At 36.9% G+C, this 18,000-nt stretch overlaps 1 protein-coding gene and 1 pseudogene across 1 annotated transcript; both read left to right on the forward strand.

Moving 5' to 3' along the window:
- Positions 1–4,028: 4,028 nt before the first annotated feature.
- LOC127093689 (DNA topoisomerase 2-like) lies at positions 4,029–6,090 on the forward strand (annotated as a pseudogene).
- Positions 6,091–6,092: 2 nt separating this feature from the next.
- On the forward strand, positions 6,093–6,644 carry LOC127093690 (heat shock 70 kDa protein 3-like). Its single transcript, XM_051032616.1, has one exon. It carries the CDS (start codon positions 6,093–6,095, stop codon positions 6,642–6,644), a length of 552 nt encoding a protein of 183 aa, XP_050888573.1.
- Positions 6,645–18,000: the final 11,356 nt, after the last annotated feature.

The raw sequence follows: 18,000 nt of genomic DNA on the forward strand, positions 1-18,000 counted from the left end.
GTCTAACAAAAACGAATAAAATAAAATCTAAAAATTATTAAAATATGACTAAAAACAAATAAAGTGAAATAACGTATCTACAATATTTTTTTGGATTTTTTGAAAATGACAAAATAGAAAGAAGAAAATGGAAAATAAAGGAATTTGCAATTTCTAGAAAATAGAGGATTTTTTTTCTAATTTTTTGGAAAAAGTTCGGAGCAATTCGAGACAGAAGCTTATAGAGTCATTTAATGAGTTGAGATACTTACCACTATACTACAACCCTGAAAATAGACAAACAAATATGAAAAAGAAATAGGGGGTTCAAGGTTTCAGAAACTTGAATCGTAAATAGATAAACATAAAACAAATATGATGAACAAGTTAATCTACTAGTTTGGTTTCTGATATATAATCGATTATTATCATCCCAATTACTTAAGTGGATTCGATTAGTGTTCAATTACAGCATCGAACAAACAAGAGTCATCGATACTATATGAATTACATTCCTATTTGTTAAATTAAGCATTTGGTTAAAACTAATGCAAATTAACAAAAAAGCAATGTTAAACGCAATTAAATTAAGAAACAGGCATCAATTGAATTTAGTTAAATCTATTCTATAAGAAATCGAATTAATTAAATGAGATTCATAGACATAAATGAAAAGGAATCGTAATTGAATTGGAAATTATAATAACCTTAAAGTTTTGATGGAATCTAAAATCAGTAGATCAACCTTTGGTTGTTTAGCTCTCCATGGAATTCGTATTAGTATATTCTAATTTTGTGTAAACTGAACACTTAGTAGTAGTATTATGTGTTTCCATAAATAATACAAAAAAAAATCAAACTCCAAGAGCACTCGGCCAGATAAACATAAATTATGCCCAAAAACTAATTATTTTATTAAGCCTCTTACGGAAACTAATAGTTTGACTCTTCTGCACTCCAAATTGGATTTTGACTTCAACATCAAACTTATAGCTTTTTCTCTTATCAATGTAAAACAGGGTGCATCAAAATGCACTGATCAAATCCTCTCACATTTGAACTTTTGCACTCCGAGCAAAACTCTAACTTCAAAATTCAAAATAAAAATCAACAAAAAAACATAGCATACAATTTCAACGACTTTCAGAATCACATAGGGATAAGCAAAAGTCTCATTCTAAGATTCATGGAATACGGTGTTAATGAGTAACTTCTTATGACAATCAAAGCAAATAAAAGGAACTTTACCAAAGAGTATATCATAAGTAGCAAGATCCTCACAGGATAAAGATCTCTCAACTCTCAAGTATTTATGTTATCTATTTACACTCAAAGCATATCATGAAAGCTAGCACTACCATTAACTTGACAAGACTCTAAAATCCACACTTGAAATACATGCACACAAAGATCAAAAGGACTTTATTCGGGTTGTAACATGGCCAATGTAAGAGTGAGAAAAATCCTAAGGGGTACTAAGCTAAAATTTAAAAGGATTAAAGAGAATAGAAAGGGACTTTGGGAGTCGAACTAAACAGTATTTGATTCACTTTCCCTCAAATTCTTTACGACCATTTTCTCTTCTCTTTTCTTTTTGTTTTTTATTTCTTTTCATTTGTTTTCCAGAAGGAATACGATAGGAACATGAATTTTCTTCCTTTTTTTCTTCGTTTTTTTCTTTGTTTCGTCTGCAAAGTTTTAAAATATCACAAATATAATAATTCAACCCCACACAAACTCCAAACAAGAATCACCCATCCCCTCAAATAGGGTATATCATTATTTTTCACCTTTAAGATTGTATTGAGTTATAAACAAAAAATGGAATAAATAGGCTCAAAGGAGCTTCAAACCAAGGATGATAATTCCAAGGTTGACTTATTTGGCTAAGTGGGTAAAAATAAAACGAAAATAAGATGCCTTTATCATACCAATGTGCACATGCAAACAAAAAGTTTCAACAAGAGTCGGGTCAAGTTCTAGAGTAACTAACAAACCTGAGTGAAATCACACAAGAAATAAAAATTAACGGAAATTTGTATTTCATCTATTATAAGGCTCAAATTCTCACCAAGGATAATGATCTACCACAGATTATGCATACTTTAGAATCAAGTCCACTTTATAATACTAGGAATGAAAAGAAAGTCACCCACATCACAACACAAATATTTAGTCAAGAGTATAAAAAAGTTACTTACAAAACACTTGCAATCCCAAAAAACAACGAAAAATCATGCATTTTTTAGTTAATTCTTTTTAAAGAGAAAATCAGAAACCAGCAAAAATAAAGTAAACGACATCCCTTCCCCACACTTAAAACACACATTATCCTCAATGAAAGAAACGAGTATAAAATAAGAGAGAGAGAGAGAGAGAGAGAGGGGGGGGGAGAACACATCCGAGGAGTCAAGACGGATAGATGAACGAATAAGAAGCCTTACCCAATCAGAGCTCTTGTATAGTTTCTTCTTCCAATGTCAACTTTCAAGGAATAACTTAAGACGGTGTTAATTTATTTTGAATTTTTATTTGTGTCTTCGCTTTTTATTCCAAGATCAAAGAACATTCTTCTATAGGTAAAAATGTAGAATAGGCAAGTGAAAGTAGTTTTCTCTTTTTGTTCTGGTGCAATATAGATCTCATTTTTCACAACATCCAAAATCAAGGGGTTAACCCGCCTTTGGGGTTGCCTAACTAATTTTCGTCAGTTCAGCTCATATCCAAATGCAACTTGCAACATGAAGCAAGGTCCTAATATGTTTTGCTAGCAAAACCACATACAAAACCATGTAGGTTGTGCAGCCCTGCAAAACCACACCATGACCAATTTGCAGAACCAACATGCCAAGCCAAGCAAGATATGCACACCAGTCTAATTCAGTAGCAGTTGAACAAGTGTAAATCTGCATCAATACATGACAAGTATTTAGACCAAACACACCATTTTAATATCAAGCAATTTCGGGCATAGCCAAAAATAAATGCAGCATAACATACCATTAACGTCACCATGCAAACACAGACCAAGCAAAGACCAAGCTGCATATAATTTGCTACACCATGAGCCAAACCTAAACCAGAGTGCAATCAAGCCATGCAGCAAGCATCAAACGCGATCCATATGCAAATCTATGTCCAATTCAGTTAATCAAATCAACTTATATGTCATGCAATCTAACTGAGCATACATAACACTCAAGCATATCATCATCAAAAATGACCTATCATCACTCATCACAAAAACAAATTAAACACATTCACATTTCAATTCCTACTAACTAATTGAACTAGCCATGCTAATTGAACTAACCAACTAATGCCACATCACCTATCACTCACTAATTAACTTTCAAAGTCAGTAATAGAGAATAATTAACCATTTCCTTCATTCACACATTCCAACTGAATTCACAAACTTCCATAACGGAATTTTCTAATCCCAATAACAATAACATATATAATCCTCATTCTCTAGCTACAACAAAAAGATCAATCATTTTCTCATCTAAACCATGAATCATCAACACAAAAATCCCTCAATCATTTTTTGACTCTCAACACACTCATCTTCATCACCCTCAGCTTCATCATTCATTCACCATCACCATTAACCTCTAAAAATCTGAACTCAATCTCTCCCTCTCTGGTTGAATCAACCTCACCACACTCATAGAGAGAGTTCAATCAACAACATCAACCACTCAAAAGCTTTCTAGCCAAGAAGGGAAAGAAGAAGAATTCAGAAGTTAAAGCAAGAGAGAGAGAGACTAAGAACCTTTACCTGGAAGCAGAAATTCTTTCGCCGTCATCAACATCGTTATTGCCAAGGGTGAAAACAAAAATACAAACTTCATGGATCAATGAGTATGTGTGAAACAAATGCAAGAAATAAGGGAAAAGAATACCTCGTCAGAGCTTTGAAGCTCTGGTGAGGTCCAACCTTAAAGGTATGAGTTTGAATTATCTCTTCCTATATATATTTGATGATTTTCTTCGTATTCTCCTTCTACTCATTTTCTTTTTTCTCTGAGTATGCTCCGGAAAAGATGATAAGAGGTTTGCTAAGAGCTAGCTCAGGTTCAGATGATGAACCTGAGTGGCTTAGGTGTGAGAGCTCTTAATGAGAGGGAGATGAGTTGGGATTTTTACAAGGATTTGGATGAACCCAAGCATGCTAAGATACCATCATCAACCATTTGCCTGTCTCCCTGTGGACCATCAGCATCCCCCACAGATCTTTGTTTCATTTTGTATCCATCATAAAGCATCATGCTAGGGTTTATCTTATGTCTGATCATATCCCTAGCAAATCAAATAAAAAAGAGTCATTCATTCAGGCATTCATCTCATATCATATCCTATCATTTGCATTTCAGAATCAAAATTCGGGTCTTTTTAGTATTTAACTATCTCCCACTTTGATCATATGAAGAGTGTACTTCTTCATATTCTCGTGTTGAAGATACTTAAATAGGGGCAACTGTCACACCCCAATTTTGACTCAGAATCGCTGATTCAATACATTCATCATAGTTATTGCATCTCTGCATAGCATACCATGCATTCCATACCGCATAATGCCTAGAATGTCAGTCGAAATGAATTTTCAGATTTACAGACGAAGCGGTTAAACTAATTATCGAATGTGTGTCAAAATGGCGGGCGAAAAAGTTTCAAAATCAAGCTTACAGACATCAGTTTTATTAATCTATGTTTCACGTAGTTTAACATGGTATGATCGATTTATTTTTCAGCTAATTTTTCGGTCACCTTTTGATCAGCTCGAGCCTGTTTAACCGATCAAAATTTATTTCAAAATTAAAAGAAACGTTGTATTTTTCCAATAAGTTTATTTCGCAATGATCATTTTTGTGCATTCATTTTAATTTTTCGAGCACTTTTGCGCCCGACCTTTATCCATTTTGAGACATTTTATTTTTATCTCTTTGTCAAAATGTTTGATTCAATTAATTAGAAGTTTCTACGTCTTTGTTTCAGTTTAATATAGTTTTTTTGTTAGAATGATTTAATTTAATTTTAATTAGTTCTTAAAACTCATTTTGTTCTAAAACTTTGAAAAGAGGGACATTTTGGTATTTGTCTCAAATTAATAACCCTAGTTTGACACTATAAATACTAAAGATGCTGGTGAATGAAAGAAGAAAACCAACAGATGCCTAGCGACGCAGACCTCAAATGCCCTCTCTCTTCACTCTCCACCTACCAACAACCGGATACCCCCACGTGTAGTCCAACAAAAACATTAAAAGACACACTGCCAGAACTCATACAACAACACACACTCACAAAATCACCATCCTCCTCACCCTCCATCTCTCTCCACCTGCTCCCTTCACTCTCAATCTGCCAAAAAAGCACCACGCCGGCAACCACAAACCTAATGCTTCCTCAACCTCCAATCTCCACCCTTCATTCTTCTGCACCGTTCGTGTTTTTATCGTTGTTCGTCCTCACCTCCACCCAACGACACCAAAAATCCTGCGAGCAAACCCTCAAGCCGCCGCAAACCCACCATCTACCGTCAAAATCATCCGTCTTCACCACTCCAAACACAACCACCACCAACCACCACGAAAAACGCCCTCTCTAAACCAGCAACGCCGCTAACATTCCTTCGAAAAACAATCGAAGAAATGTACCAAAAGAAAACACAGCTCGAACACATTCTCCTCCGTCTGGATACCTACGTCGGTTCAATTGAAAAAACACACTCAGATCTCTGGGTTTACGAAAACGATGAAATGGTTCACCGTGTTGTTCGTATGTTCCTGGACTCTTCAAGATCTTCGACGAGATCCTCGTTAACGCGACCGATAATAACAGAGAAATCCGTCTATGGATTCGTTGAAGGTTACGATAGATCCGGAAGCGAACGCGGTTTCTGTTTACAACAACGGCGACGGTGTTCCGGTTGAGATTCATCAGGAGGAGAAGATTTATGTTCTTGAGTTGATCTTCGGTCACCTTCTTACTAGTAGTAACCATGATGATAATGTGAAGAAAACTATCGGTGGACGGAATGGTGATGGTGCTGAGCTCACGAATATTTTTTTCACTGAGTTTATCATTGAGACTGTTGATGGTCTTCAATGGTTCTGATGAAGATGTATGAGATTGTTGAAGCTTACCTTGGCTCTGCAATTAAGAATGATGTTGTTACTGTCCCTGCTTACTTTGTTGATTCTCAGCGTCAAGCTACCAAGGATGTTGGTGTTATTGTTGGTCTTAATGTCATGCGAATCATCAATGAGTCCACTGCTACTGCCATCGCATATGGGCTAGACAGGAAAGCAACAAGTGTTGGTGAAAAGAATGTCTTGATTTTTAACCTTGGCGGTGGTACTTTTGATGTCTCTTTACTTACTATTGAAGAGGGTATCTTTGAGGTGAAAGCCACTGCCGGAGACACCCATCTTGGAGGTGAGGATTTTGATAATAAAATGGTGAACCATTTTGTTCAAGAGTTCAAGAGAAAGAACAAGAAGGACATCAGCGGTAACCCTAGGGCACTCAGGCGATTGAGGACTGCATGTGAGAGGGCGAAAAGAACTCTTTCATCTACTGCCCATCCTTTAATTGCTTGTGCATCTCATATACGTGCATATTCTTTTTATATTTATAATTTGTTTTTAATTATTTGATCACTTATTTATTCATTTGATTTCAAATTCATTTTGAGAGTGAACAATAAAAATTGAATGATTGAGAATTCCACCGATTTATTTTCTGAAATCGCCAAATCCTTTTTCTCATTAAAATTTGCATCTCATATACGTGCATATTCTTTTTATATTTATAAAAAAAATTTAATTATTTGATCACTTATTTATTCATTTGATTTCAAATTCATTTTGAGAGTGAACAATAAAAATTGAATGATTGAGAACTCCACCGATTTATTTTTTGAAATCTCCAAATCTTTTTTCTCATTAAAATTGGAAGAAAAAGATTATCCTGGATGGAATATCCAGTCATAATCTCGAATATTAGGCTCAAGTTGTAAGAGCTTGTAAGCCATAAATATTCGTCTTCTCTCCAAAACACCTGTAAATATCACAAACCATCTTCTTATTGAAGTTGGAAGAAAAAGATTACCTGGATGGAATATCCAGTCGTAATCCCGAATATTAGGCTCAAGCTGCAAGAGCTTGCAAGTCATGCATATTCGTCTTCCCTGCAAAACATTCGTAAACATTCGAACCATTTTCTTAACAAATTGGAAAGAAACAGACTGCCTGGGTGGAATGTCCAGACGTAGTCTCGAGTATTAAACCCAAGCTGTAAGAGCTTGCAAGTCACAAGTACTCGTCTTTCAAATTCCAAAATACTTAATTCCGATCTTAACCTCTTTCAATAAAGATGGAAATGGAACATGGTGTATATCGTGCACTCCTGAGATTAAGATTCGAGGTGGATGTCTCGCCTATCTTAGCTCTCGCCATCGTTTAAAATTGTCAGTGTGGTTTCTTCAAACCCTTTCTCAATCAAATTTAAAACACTTAATTATTTATTAAACACTTTTGTCAATAAAGATGGAAATGGACCATGGTGTATACCGTGCACTCCTGAGACTAGGATTCGAGATGGATATCTCGCTCATCCAAGTTCTCGCCATTACTCAAAAATACACCCAACCAATCAAACTTTTTTCTCGTCGTTGTGCGACTAATCAAAAACCTTTTTCATAAACGAAAGATATATTATCTTAAGCTGATGCACAACAATGTTTCGGCCACGATTGTTGAGTCGAGATAAGTGACGTTTTTCCGAATGATGATTTGTAAATCCATTCGATGTGTGGTATACGTCCGTTCCTCATTTGTTTTGGGTAAAACAATGTTTTCGTCGATTAATACAATATAGCTTTCGCTAAAATCGACCAACAAACAAACATTTTCTACCCAGAACTACGTAAGCCTTAATTTCTCTATTGAGATACGTAGGAGCGGGATTTGTAAATCTTGTCAGGCCCACTAATAAAAAAACTTAGGTTTAGTCCTTCGTCAAAAAAATCCAAAAAACATTCTCCTCTCATCCTTTCTTTCTTTCCCACCTGATAACTTAAAGCCTAACATTTCAAACTAACACTAACGCGCACAACTAACCTAATGGTTCCCGTTTGGTACAACGGACGTGAGGGGTGCTAATACCTTCCCCTTGCGTAATCGATTCCCGAACCCTGATTTTGTTGCGACGACCAATATCATTGTCGTTTTGTCTTGGGTTTTATCAATATTTCCCATTTCCTTTTTAGGAATAAATAAAGTTCGGTGGAGACTCTGTTCAGTCCATCATTGCGAGCGTGCGATTGCATTTTGCTAAGTCGTGTCTCTCATTTTTCGAGGTGCGACAATAAGTTAAAGGATAGATAGATGGTTGGACAAAATTGGAGTATGACAGTTGCCCTTATTTAATTGTGTTGAACCCGGAAGGATTAATAGTCGTAGTTTTAATATTTTCATGGTAGAAGTCAATTCAATACGAAAAGACCCTAAATTTTGTCTTGAAAGATGAAAAGTTTAGTGAGATTAATAAAAATAAGATTATTAGAATAGGATATCAGATCAATATCAACTCTCGCATTGATATTGGTCAAACTACAAAAATTGTCATCACCAAAAGGATGATTGAGAGACTGGACTGCAAAGGTCGCCAACACCAAAAGGATGAAGGTGAGACGACACTGAGATCAACACTGCAAAGATCGTCTGTATCAAAAGGATAACGGTAAGATCAATAGCTTACAAAGATCGCCATTGACAAAAGGAAGATGGTTAGATCAACACTGCAAATATCGCCAACATCAAAAGGATTGTGGTAATATCAATAATTTTCAGAGATCTCCATCGGCAAAAGGATGATGGTAAGATTAACACTGCAAAGATCGCCTAAATCAAAAGGGTGGCGGTAAGATCAATAGTTTGCAGAGATATCCATTGACAAAAGGATGATGGTAAGACCAACAACTGTAAAGATTTCCATCAACAAAAGGACGATGTTAACATCATAAATTAAAAAGGTCATCAGCATCAAAAGGATGATAGTAAGACCAATAATTCGCAGAGATCGCAATCAAAAAAAGGACGATAGTAAGACCAACAACTGCAAAGATCGCCATCGACAAATGGACAATGGTAAGATCATAAATTGCAAATATTGTGAGCATCAAAAGGATGACAGTAAGATCAATAATTCGCAAATATCATTGTCGATAAAAGGACGATTGTGAGATTAACACTACAAAAATCATCGACATCAAAAGGATGACGGCAAGATCAACAGCTGCAAATATTGCCGACACCAAAAGGATGATAGTGAGATCAAGAATTACGGAGCTCGCCATCGACAAAAGGACCATGGTAAAACCAATAATTGCAAAGATTACCATCGACAAAAGGAAGATGGTAAGATCATATGTTGCAAAGATCATTAACATCGAAAGAATGACAGTAAGATCAATAATCCGCAAAGATCTCCATCGACAAAAGGACGATGGTAATATCATAAATTGCAAAGATCACCATCATCAAAAGGATGATGGTAAAGACTTGTTAGGGAATGAAGATTACCAATGAAAGGTTAATATAATGAACTTGTTAGGGAATATTGTAATCAACAAAATGTTGGTGGGTAAGACTTACTTGGGGATATCTCAACAAAAGGTTGAAGAAAAATATTCATTAAGGAATATAATACTCGTCAACAAAAGCTTGAATTAAAATATTCACCGAAGAAAAATTATACTTATCAATAAAAGGTTGAAGAAAATAGACTCATTGGGGAACCCCCAATGAGAAAGCACGTAGGGTAGGAACTCACTCGGAGAAATACCACTGACTCGACTGAGGATATCATCCTCGTCAACAAAAGGTTGAAGAAATAGACTCGTTAGGGAACACCCAATGAGAAAGCATGTTGGGTAGGAACTCGCTTAGAGAAATACCACTGACTCGCTTGAGGATTGGTTTGGAATCTCATGATTGGTCCCAGATCTTGACTTATGTTATGTTTGATTTTTTTATGGCGTAATGTTTCACCTCGGTAAAAATGTTATGCATGATTCATGAAAATGTCATGATTAATGCATGTGGAAGTGCAGATGAATTATTGGATTATGTAGGGCTTGATGTCCCTTCCTCACAAAGCTCAAGCAAAGTTGAAGTTTTAATGTACCAATGACTATTGGGTTTTGGTGGGCTTGATTTTCTTTCCTAGGAAAGGTCAAGCTAGACTGAATTTTAAGTGTACCAGTCACAATTGGATTTTGGTTTGATGGATGCTAATGAAATATTGGACTTTTATTTGAGATTACCAACGAAATATTGGACTTGGTTTCTTTGGTTACCAATGGAAGATTGGATTTTGATTTTATGACTGCCAATAAAAGATTGGACGTTTATGTGTTGGCCAATGAAAGATTAGGCCTTTGGTAAGTGGAGAGGATTTGACTTCCTGACACTCTGATTCTTGGTGATGTTATGATCGGGAGACGGATTTGGATGCTCTTGGTGCCCCAAGTTTAATCTGTTGTTTGTAAAACTGTGTACTTATTCCTGAGAGAACTTCAGCTTTTATGCATGATATAAGCCATGGCGACCTGCAAATGATTTTATGTCTTTTGTGTATCGAGCACATCATTGAGGACTTTTGATCAAAACAATTTCAACTATTCTTTTCAAATGCTTTTATTATTTTCCAATGTTTTAATGTAGTGTTTATAAAAAATAAATGATTGCAATCAAGCAGATAAAACAAAAAAAAGTAATTGAGAAAGTCATCTTTTTATCATATGAATTGACCCGTAAATGGGCGATAACACATAAGGATGTAATTCCTAAAAGAGGTCATTACTATGCTAGGAAGAATTAAAATGGCAATGAGAATTGTTGAGTTTCCACTGAATTACAACATTGTTATACACTTTGTGCCTTCAAAGATCGTAACACTTTGCTTCTGAGGAGAACGGCTGGATCGATTCTCGTCTTGAGTTTTCCATGGTAAAGTGGATTCACAGGCCGCAGTCTTTTGCCTTTGAAAAAAAAACCTAAATTTTTCCTAGGTCGTCCTTTGGGGTTTTCAGTACACCGGGTTACCCATTTTTGCCTAAGCCCCTTTTCAGATTTTTGACTTAGCGGGTGATATTCTTTCGATTGTTTCCTGGACGTTTACATCATTTTTTTGTCCACTGGGATACTCAACTTTTCGACTTAGCGAGCTTTACTTTTTTATTGATCCCTAATTTTTTATTGGAATATTTTTGTCCACCGGGATACCCATATTTTCCTAAGTCTCCCTTTCGAGTTTTCTACTTATGGGGCTTTTGTATTTCACTCTTTTAGGAAAAGCATCACTTGACTGCCTCGGAGTTCACTGGTAGTCTCAATTATTCACCATCCATAGTTGTGAGAAACAAAGAACCTCTGAAAAAGGCTTTCTTCACAACATGTGTGCCTTCGTAATTTGGTGTCCACTTGCCCCGCGAGTCCTTGTGAATCGGCAGGATCTTCTTCAGCACCAATTTTCCTTCTTGGAACTCTCGGGGTCGAACCTTCTTGTCAAATGTTTTCTTAAGACACCCCTGATATAGTTAATTGTAAGATAACTCTGTCAGACACTTCTCCTCTATAAGGGTGAGTTGGTCAAACCTTATCTGAATTCATTCTGCCTCATCTAGCTTTGTCTCCATCAAGACTATCAACAAGGGGGTTTCAACTTCAATAGGAAGTACTTCTTTCATGCCATAGACCAAGGAGAAAGTGGATATCCCTATTGACATGCAAACTGACGTCCGATAGCCATGCAACATGAAAGAAAACATTTCATACCAATCCTTATATGTTATCACCATTTTCTGGATGATTTTCTTTATGCTTTTGTTTGATGCTTCTATGACGCCATTCATCTTGGGTCGGTATGGTGATGAGTTATGGTGTTCGATCTTGAAACTTTCACACAACTCTTTCATCATCTTATTTTTTAGGTTTGACCCATTATTAGTAATGATCTTATTAGGAATCCTGTAACGGCATGTGATATCTTATTGCATGAAGTGGGCAACCACTTGTTTAGTGACATTGGCGTAAGACTCGGCCTTAACCCATTTGGTGAAATAGTCTATGGTAACCAATATGAATTTATGTCCTTTAAAAGCCTTTGATTCGACAAGTTGGGTCATGTTTATTCTCCACATGGAGAATGGACAAGGCACTGTCAGGACGTTCAGAGGGGTAGGTGGCACATGCACCTTATCGGTATAAATATGGAATTTGTGGCAAGTTTTGGCATAGTGGTAACAGCCAATTTCCATAGTTAACTAGTAGTAGCCTACCCTCAAGATTTTCTTGGCCATTACATGACCGTTTGCATGAGAGCCAAGGATCCTTCATGGATTTCCTTGATAGCATGTATGCTTCGTGTCTATCCACACATCAGAGCAAGACCATGTCATAATTTATTTTGTATAACACATCTCCATCAGGAAGAACTTCAACGCTAACTTACTTAGAGTTCGTTTGTCTATGATTGGAGTATTTTCTAGATATTCTTGTTTCTCAAGATAGCGCTTAATATCGTAGAAACAGGGTTTCTCATCTGATTATTCTATCGTTTCCAAGCAATGCGCAAGTTGATCAAAACACTTGATTATGACATAAGGATGGTGATTGTGCCAAATAAATTTATACATGGATGCCAAGGTTTCCTAGGCATCTTCCATCAGATATGGGAGAAGGTGATTTTTTTCAAACTGGGGTAATAGTTCTAACACATAATCCCAATATGGAATCAAGTTAGGATGTCTTGTTTCTTAGTCACCTCTTATCTGATTAATTACCATAGAAGAATCTTCATATAATTCAAGGATTTTGATCCTCAAGTCAATGGTTGCTTCTATTCCCATTATGCATGCTTCGTACTCGCCAATATTGTTGGTGCAATCAAAGTAGAGTTTTATAGTGAAAGGCGAGTGATGGTCCTTGGGAGACATCATCACTACCCCAATACCATGGCCCATTGCGTTGGAGGCACCGTCAAACATAAGAGTCAACCACTCCCCTGGTTTATCTCTTTCATCGTCACCAATGATCTTTTCATCATCCATAGCCATGATATCCTCGTCCGGGAAATCAAATTTTAGAAGCTGGTAATCTTACACTGGTTGATGGGCGAGATGATCGACTAGCACACTGCTCTTAATGGCTTTACGGGTGACATGTTGGATGTCATATTCAGATAAAATCATTTTCCAATAGGCGATTCTTCTGTGAGAGTTGATTTCTCAAATTTGTATTTGATTGGATCCATCTTGAATATCAGCCATGTTGTATGGGTCAGCATATATTGTCGGAGGCATCGAGCAGCCCATGCAAGTGCACAGAAAGTTTTCTCAAGCAGTGAGTATCTGGTCTCACATTCGTTAAACTTTTTGCTTGGGCAGTAGATGGTGTACTCCTTTTTACCTGTTTCGTCTTGCTTCCCTAACACATAGCCCATAAATTCATCAAGTATTGTCAAGCACATGATAAGAGGTCTTCTCGAGATACGGGGTATCAAGATTGGTGGTTCTTGCAAATATTCTTTTACTTTTTAGTAGGATGCTTAGCAGTCGTCGTTCTACTCGATAGCTTGATTTTTGCAAAATAATTTGAAGATTGGTTTGCATGTGGTTGTGAGATACGATATGAATCTAGCAATGTAGTTCAATATCCCCAAGAAGTCACGTACCTCTTTATCAGGTTTTTGGTGTAGGAATACTCTGGATGGCTTTGACTTTATCAGGGTTAACCTCGATCCCTCGTTGGCTTACAGTGAATCCCAACAATTTACCAGATTGAACCCCAAATGTGAGTTTGTTGGAGGTTAAGCCTTAGCCTGAATTTTCTCAATTGAGCAAACAGTTTTTTTGTATTGATAATGTGATCCTCTTCCATTTGGGATTTCGCAATCATATCGTCAATGTATACTTCAATCTCTTTATGAATCATATCATGAAAGATGGTCACTATAGCTCATTGATGCGTTGCCCCAGCATTCTACAAGCCGAAAGGCAACACGTTATAGCATAAGGTTCCCTAATGGGTGAAAATGTGATATTCTCCATGTCTTCCGAGGCCATTTTAATTTGGTTATACCCGAAGAAACCATCCATGACAGAAAATACTAAGAACTGAGTCATATTATCCACTAGTACATTAATGTGAGGTCATGGGAAATCATCTTGTGGACTTGCTTTATTTAAGTCTTGGTAATCGACACATATTTGGAGTTTCCCATCCTTCTTTGGTACCTGCACAATGTTGGTAACCCGTTTAGGTACTTGGCTACAGCTAAGAAGCCAGTGTCGAACTATTTTCTGACCTCTTCTGTTATCTTAAGGGTCATGTTTGGTCAGGTTCTTTAGAGCTTCTGCTTGATAGGCCGACACTCTTCTCTGAACGGAATTTTATGCACTACGATGTCAGTATCCAACTCGGGAATATCTTGATATGACCAAGCGAACACTTTCACATTCTCGTGGAGGATTTCTATTAGCTTTCTCTTCTTGGCGTCATGCAAGGTGAAGCCTATCTTGACCTCCTTCTTTTCTTCCTCGGTCCCAAGGTTGATAATCTTAACTGCTTCCTGATGCGGTTGAATGATCTTCGATTATGCTTGAGTAGTCTGGATGACTCTTCAGTGAGTTCATAATCTTCATTTCCCTATTCTTCGACTTGGTTAATTGGACAATCAAAGTCATATGAGCCACAACAGCATTGTTATCAATGGTCTCATGGGTGATTCTGCATGTTATGATTTATGCACTTTTTAGAAAGTGGAAGTGCATAAAACATTGCCATTATTTTTTAAAAGAAAAATGTGAAAGGAAAGGAACTAAATTGAATGCACACTTGTCTTTTGTTGATAATAAACAAAACTTAAAACACTGGGGGCCTACAAAGCATTCCATTATGCCTTGGGCAGAGCATAGGGTTTGACAAAAACAGTAAATTACTTTTTAATTTGAAAGACATCAGGGATCTTGACAAACTTCCAGTTGTTCAACTCCTTCCTGGTGAACCTTGTCGTATCCAATCTTATGTTGCCTCGTTGCAAGCTATTTCTTCTATCATGGCTATGTGACCTCCGAAGATATGGCCAACACTCGTAAAAGTTTCTTGAACAAGTAGAATCTACCCCTTGCTAGTTTGAACATCCCTTTCACCGAGACATGGTTTGTATCCCATCCCAAACCTATCTTTATTTTTAGGAATTTCTAGGACTTTTCCCCATCCCATGGCATTTCCAGCCTCCACAATGGATTTGGCTCCTTTCCAAGAGGCCATTGATAGTTCATATTTGTGATGCTCCTCTACTGGATGGATTGCCACGGCACTTACCACTTCCAAAGCCTGTAAAGGTGTCTCAATTGTCTCACCATTGACGTCAATGTAACGGAAGAAGGACAAGTGTATTACCAAAATGTATTCCTCTCTGTCCATTACGATCATTTTATTGTCGATAATGAACTTGAGCTTTCGGTGATGGAGAAAGTGTGTGGGCCAATTCTTATCGTGAGGTCCACCTCTCTGATCACAGCTTGTCGATAGCCATCAAAAACTTTTACAATCAGAGCATTGGGCTTCATTGTAATTCCATCTAAGGTCAACACCAACAGAATGGTATTCGGTATGACATTCAATGAAGATCTAGTGTCTACCTACACTCTTGATAATATTTTATCTACACACTTCATAGAGATGTGTAGAGCTCTGTTATGGTCTCTCCCCTTTAATGGTAGTTTGCCGTCACTGAAGCCCAAACAGCTTCCAATAATGATGTTGGCAACAACACCATCGAACTGATCAACAGTAATGTCTTTGGTCACATGGGAAATACCTAAAACTTTCATTAGTGACTCTTTGTGATCCTCTGAGCTAAGCAGCAAGGATGACAGTGAGATTTTGGAAGGAGTTTAATTCAACTGGTCCATTAATCTATAGTCGATCTTATTAATAATGCTGAGGAACTCCTCTACTTCCTTTGGAGAGGTAGTTGCCTTAGGAGAGCATGATTTTTTCTGATATTTGGCATTCTGAGAAGAATTCTGAGTGTTATTAGTAACCTTTTCCCTTTAGCCTTAGCTAAGGGTTCAGCATTTCTGGGAGCAAACACTCGACCACTTCGGGCCATTCCTCTTACACCCGAAATGGTGGTAACATTAGGCTCGTTGATGACTAAGGGTCTGCTCTCATATCCCTATTTGTATACCTTGGGCCCGTACCTCCAAGGTACAACCTGAATGCTCTTATACGGCAACGGAGTTGGGACTTGAATTGCCAAATGAGTGATTGGTATCTGCATTTCAGGTGTTGCGTAAGGGATTTCCAGCATAGTCATCTCTTCCTCTTCTTTGATTAGTCGCCCAATTTAAATGGTACCTTGGTCAATTAGTTGTTAGACACAAGTTTTCCATCTTTCGCAATTCCCTGGTTTTGAGATACAATCTTCACAATCAACATGGTTTGTTGGGATCAAACCATGTTTTATCAGTTGTTCTCCTATAACCAATAGAGGTATTTGAATCTCTTCCACATTTTAGATTAATTCTTGATTATCAGACTCCTCGACTGCATTAATTGATGGTCCCACATGCGTCGGCATGGGATTAGTTCTGACATTCGACCCAGTAGGCGTAAATGTGAATGCCTTGAAATCAATCAAATCTTTCACCTTGTGATTCAATGCTTTACAATTCTCCACCATATGTCTCGGGGCACCCATATGATATTTGCATCTGGAGTTGGCGTTATAACCTTGTGGGAACGGGTCATTCATTGGCCTTAACTCCTTCAGCATCGCCAATCCACCCTTTAGCAAATAAGGGAGAATCTGATTGTACAACATCGGATGTGGGTCGAACTATCTTTTCGACCTTCTGATTTTTTGTTGGTTATAATGTCATTGTCGTGGAATGTGTTGTTGTTGGTATTGTTGTTGAGATGGTTGATACGCTGGTTACTGATACTGCAAGTTGAGCAAACATGTCTTAGATGTGTGTTATCAGATCAAGCTATGTACTTGTCCATCGTAGTTGCCCAATAATATGTAACTCTCACGCGACCAGACATTGCATTTTAGGAAAACAAAACATGCTAATTCATGTCCTCGCCACTTCAGTCACATTGGTGTCTGGTAACGATGATTCTTCGATATCTTAGTGGGACGTTTACATATGCTTATATCACCTGCAAATCAACTTAATCAAATATCATTATCCGCATATAGTGATTCTGACTAGGTGAGTGACTTAGATGATCTAAGATCCACTTCATGTTATTGCATATACTTTAGCTTTAACCTGATCGCATGGATCTCAAAGAAACAGTCACTTGTAGCTCGCTTGAGTACCAAATCTAAATAATATGCCCTAGCTCACACGACTTCATAACTATTATGGATTTAATCACTATTTATAGAATTCCATATCAACTACTTCATTCTTACTTTGTTATGCGATAATCTAAGTGCAACTCTGTTCTCCCATAATCCAGTTCTACATGCACGAACCAAGCATATAGAACTCGATATTCCCTTTTTTGGAGAGCGTGTAATAGAAGGGAAGTTGTAAATCCAACATGTTTTGGCCATGCAAAAATTGCATACATGTTAACTAAGCCTTTGCTTACTGTTTCATTTACTTATTTTCATACCAAACTCAAAGTCATAGACTTACACTCCATTATGAGTTTGAGGGAGTATTAGAGAACAACTAACAAGAGTTAGTTATAATTAGTTATATTAACTATAACTAACTATTGAAAGGTAGTTATATCAAATTAAAGTTAATTAGGATAAGAATCAAATGCTTCTCTATACTCCCTCTGTCTCAAATTATAAGATATTTTAGACATTTCATGCAAATTAAGAAACATAATTATTGTTGTATGGGAAAGAGAAATTATACATGACTTTACAATATTATTATCCATTTATTATAGATGATGAAAAAATTTTAAAATT

This window comes from Lathyrus oleraceus, chromosome 6, assembly GCF_024323335.1.
Source record: "Lathyrus oleraceus cultivar Zhongwan6 chromosome 6, CAAS_Psat_ZW6_1.0, whole genome shotgun sequence".
NCBI classification, from domain to species: Eukaryota; Viridiplantae; Streptophyta; class Magnoliopsida; order Fabales; family Fabaceae; genus Lathyrus; species Lathyrus oleraceus.

Coding starts and splice junctions, on each gene's coding strand:
- LOC127093690 (XM_051032616.1), top strand. CDS start 6,093: ATGGTTCTGATGAAGATGTATGAGATTGTTGAAGCTTACCTTGGCTCT.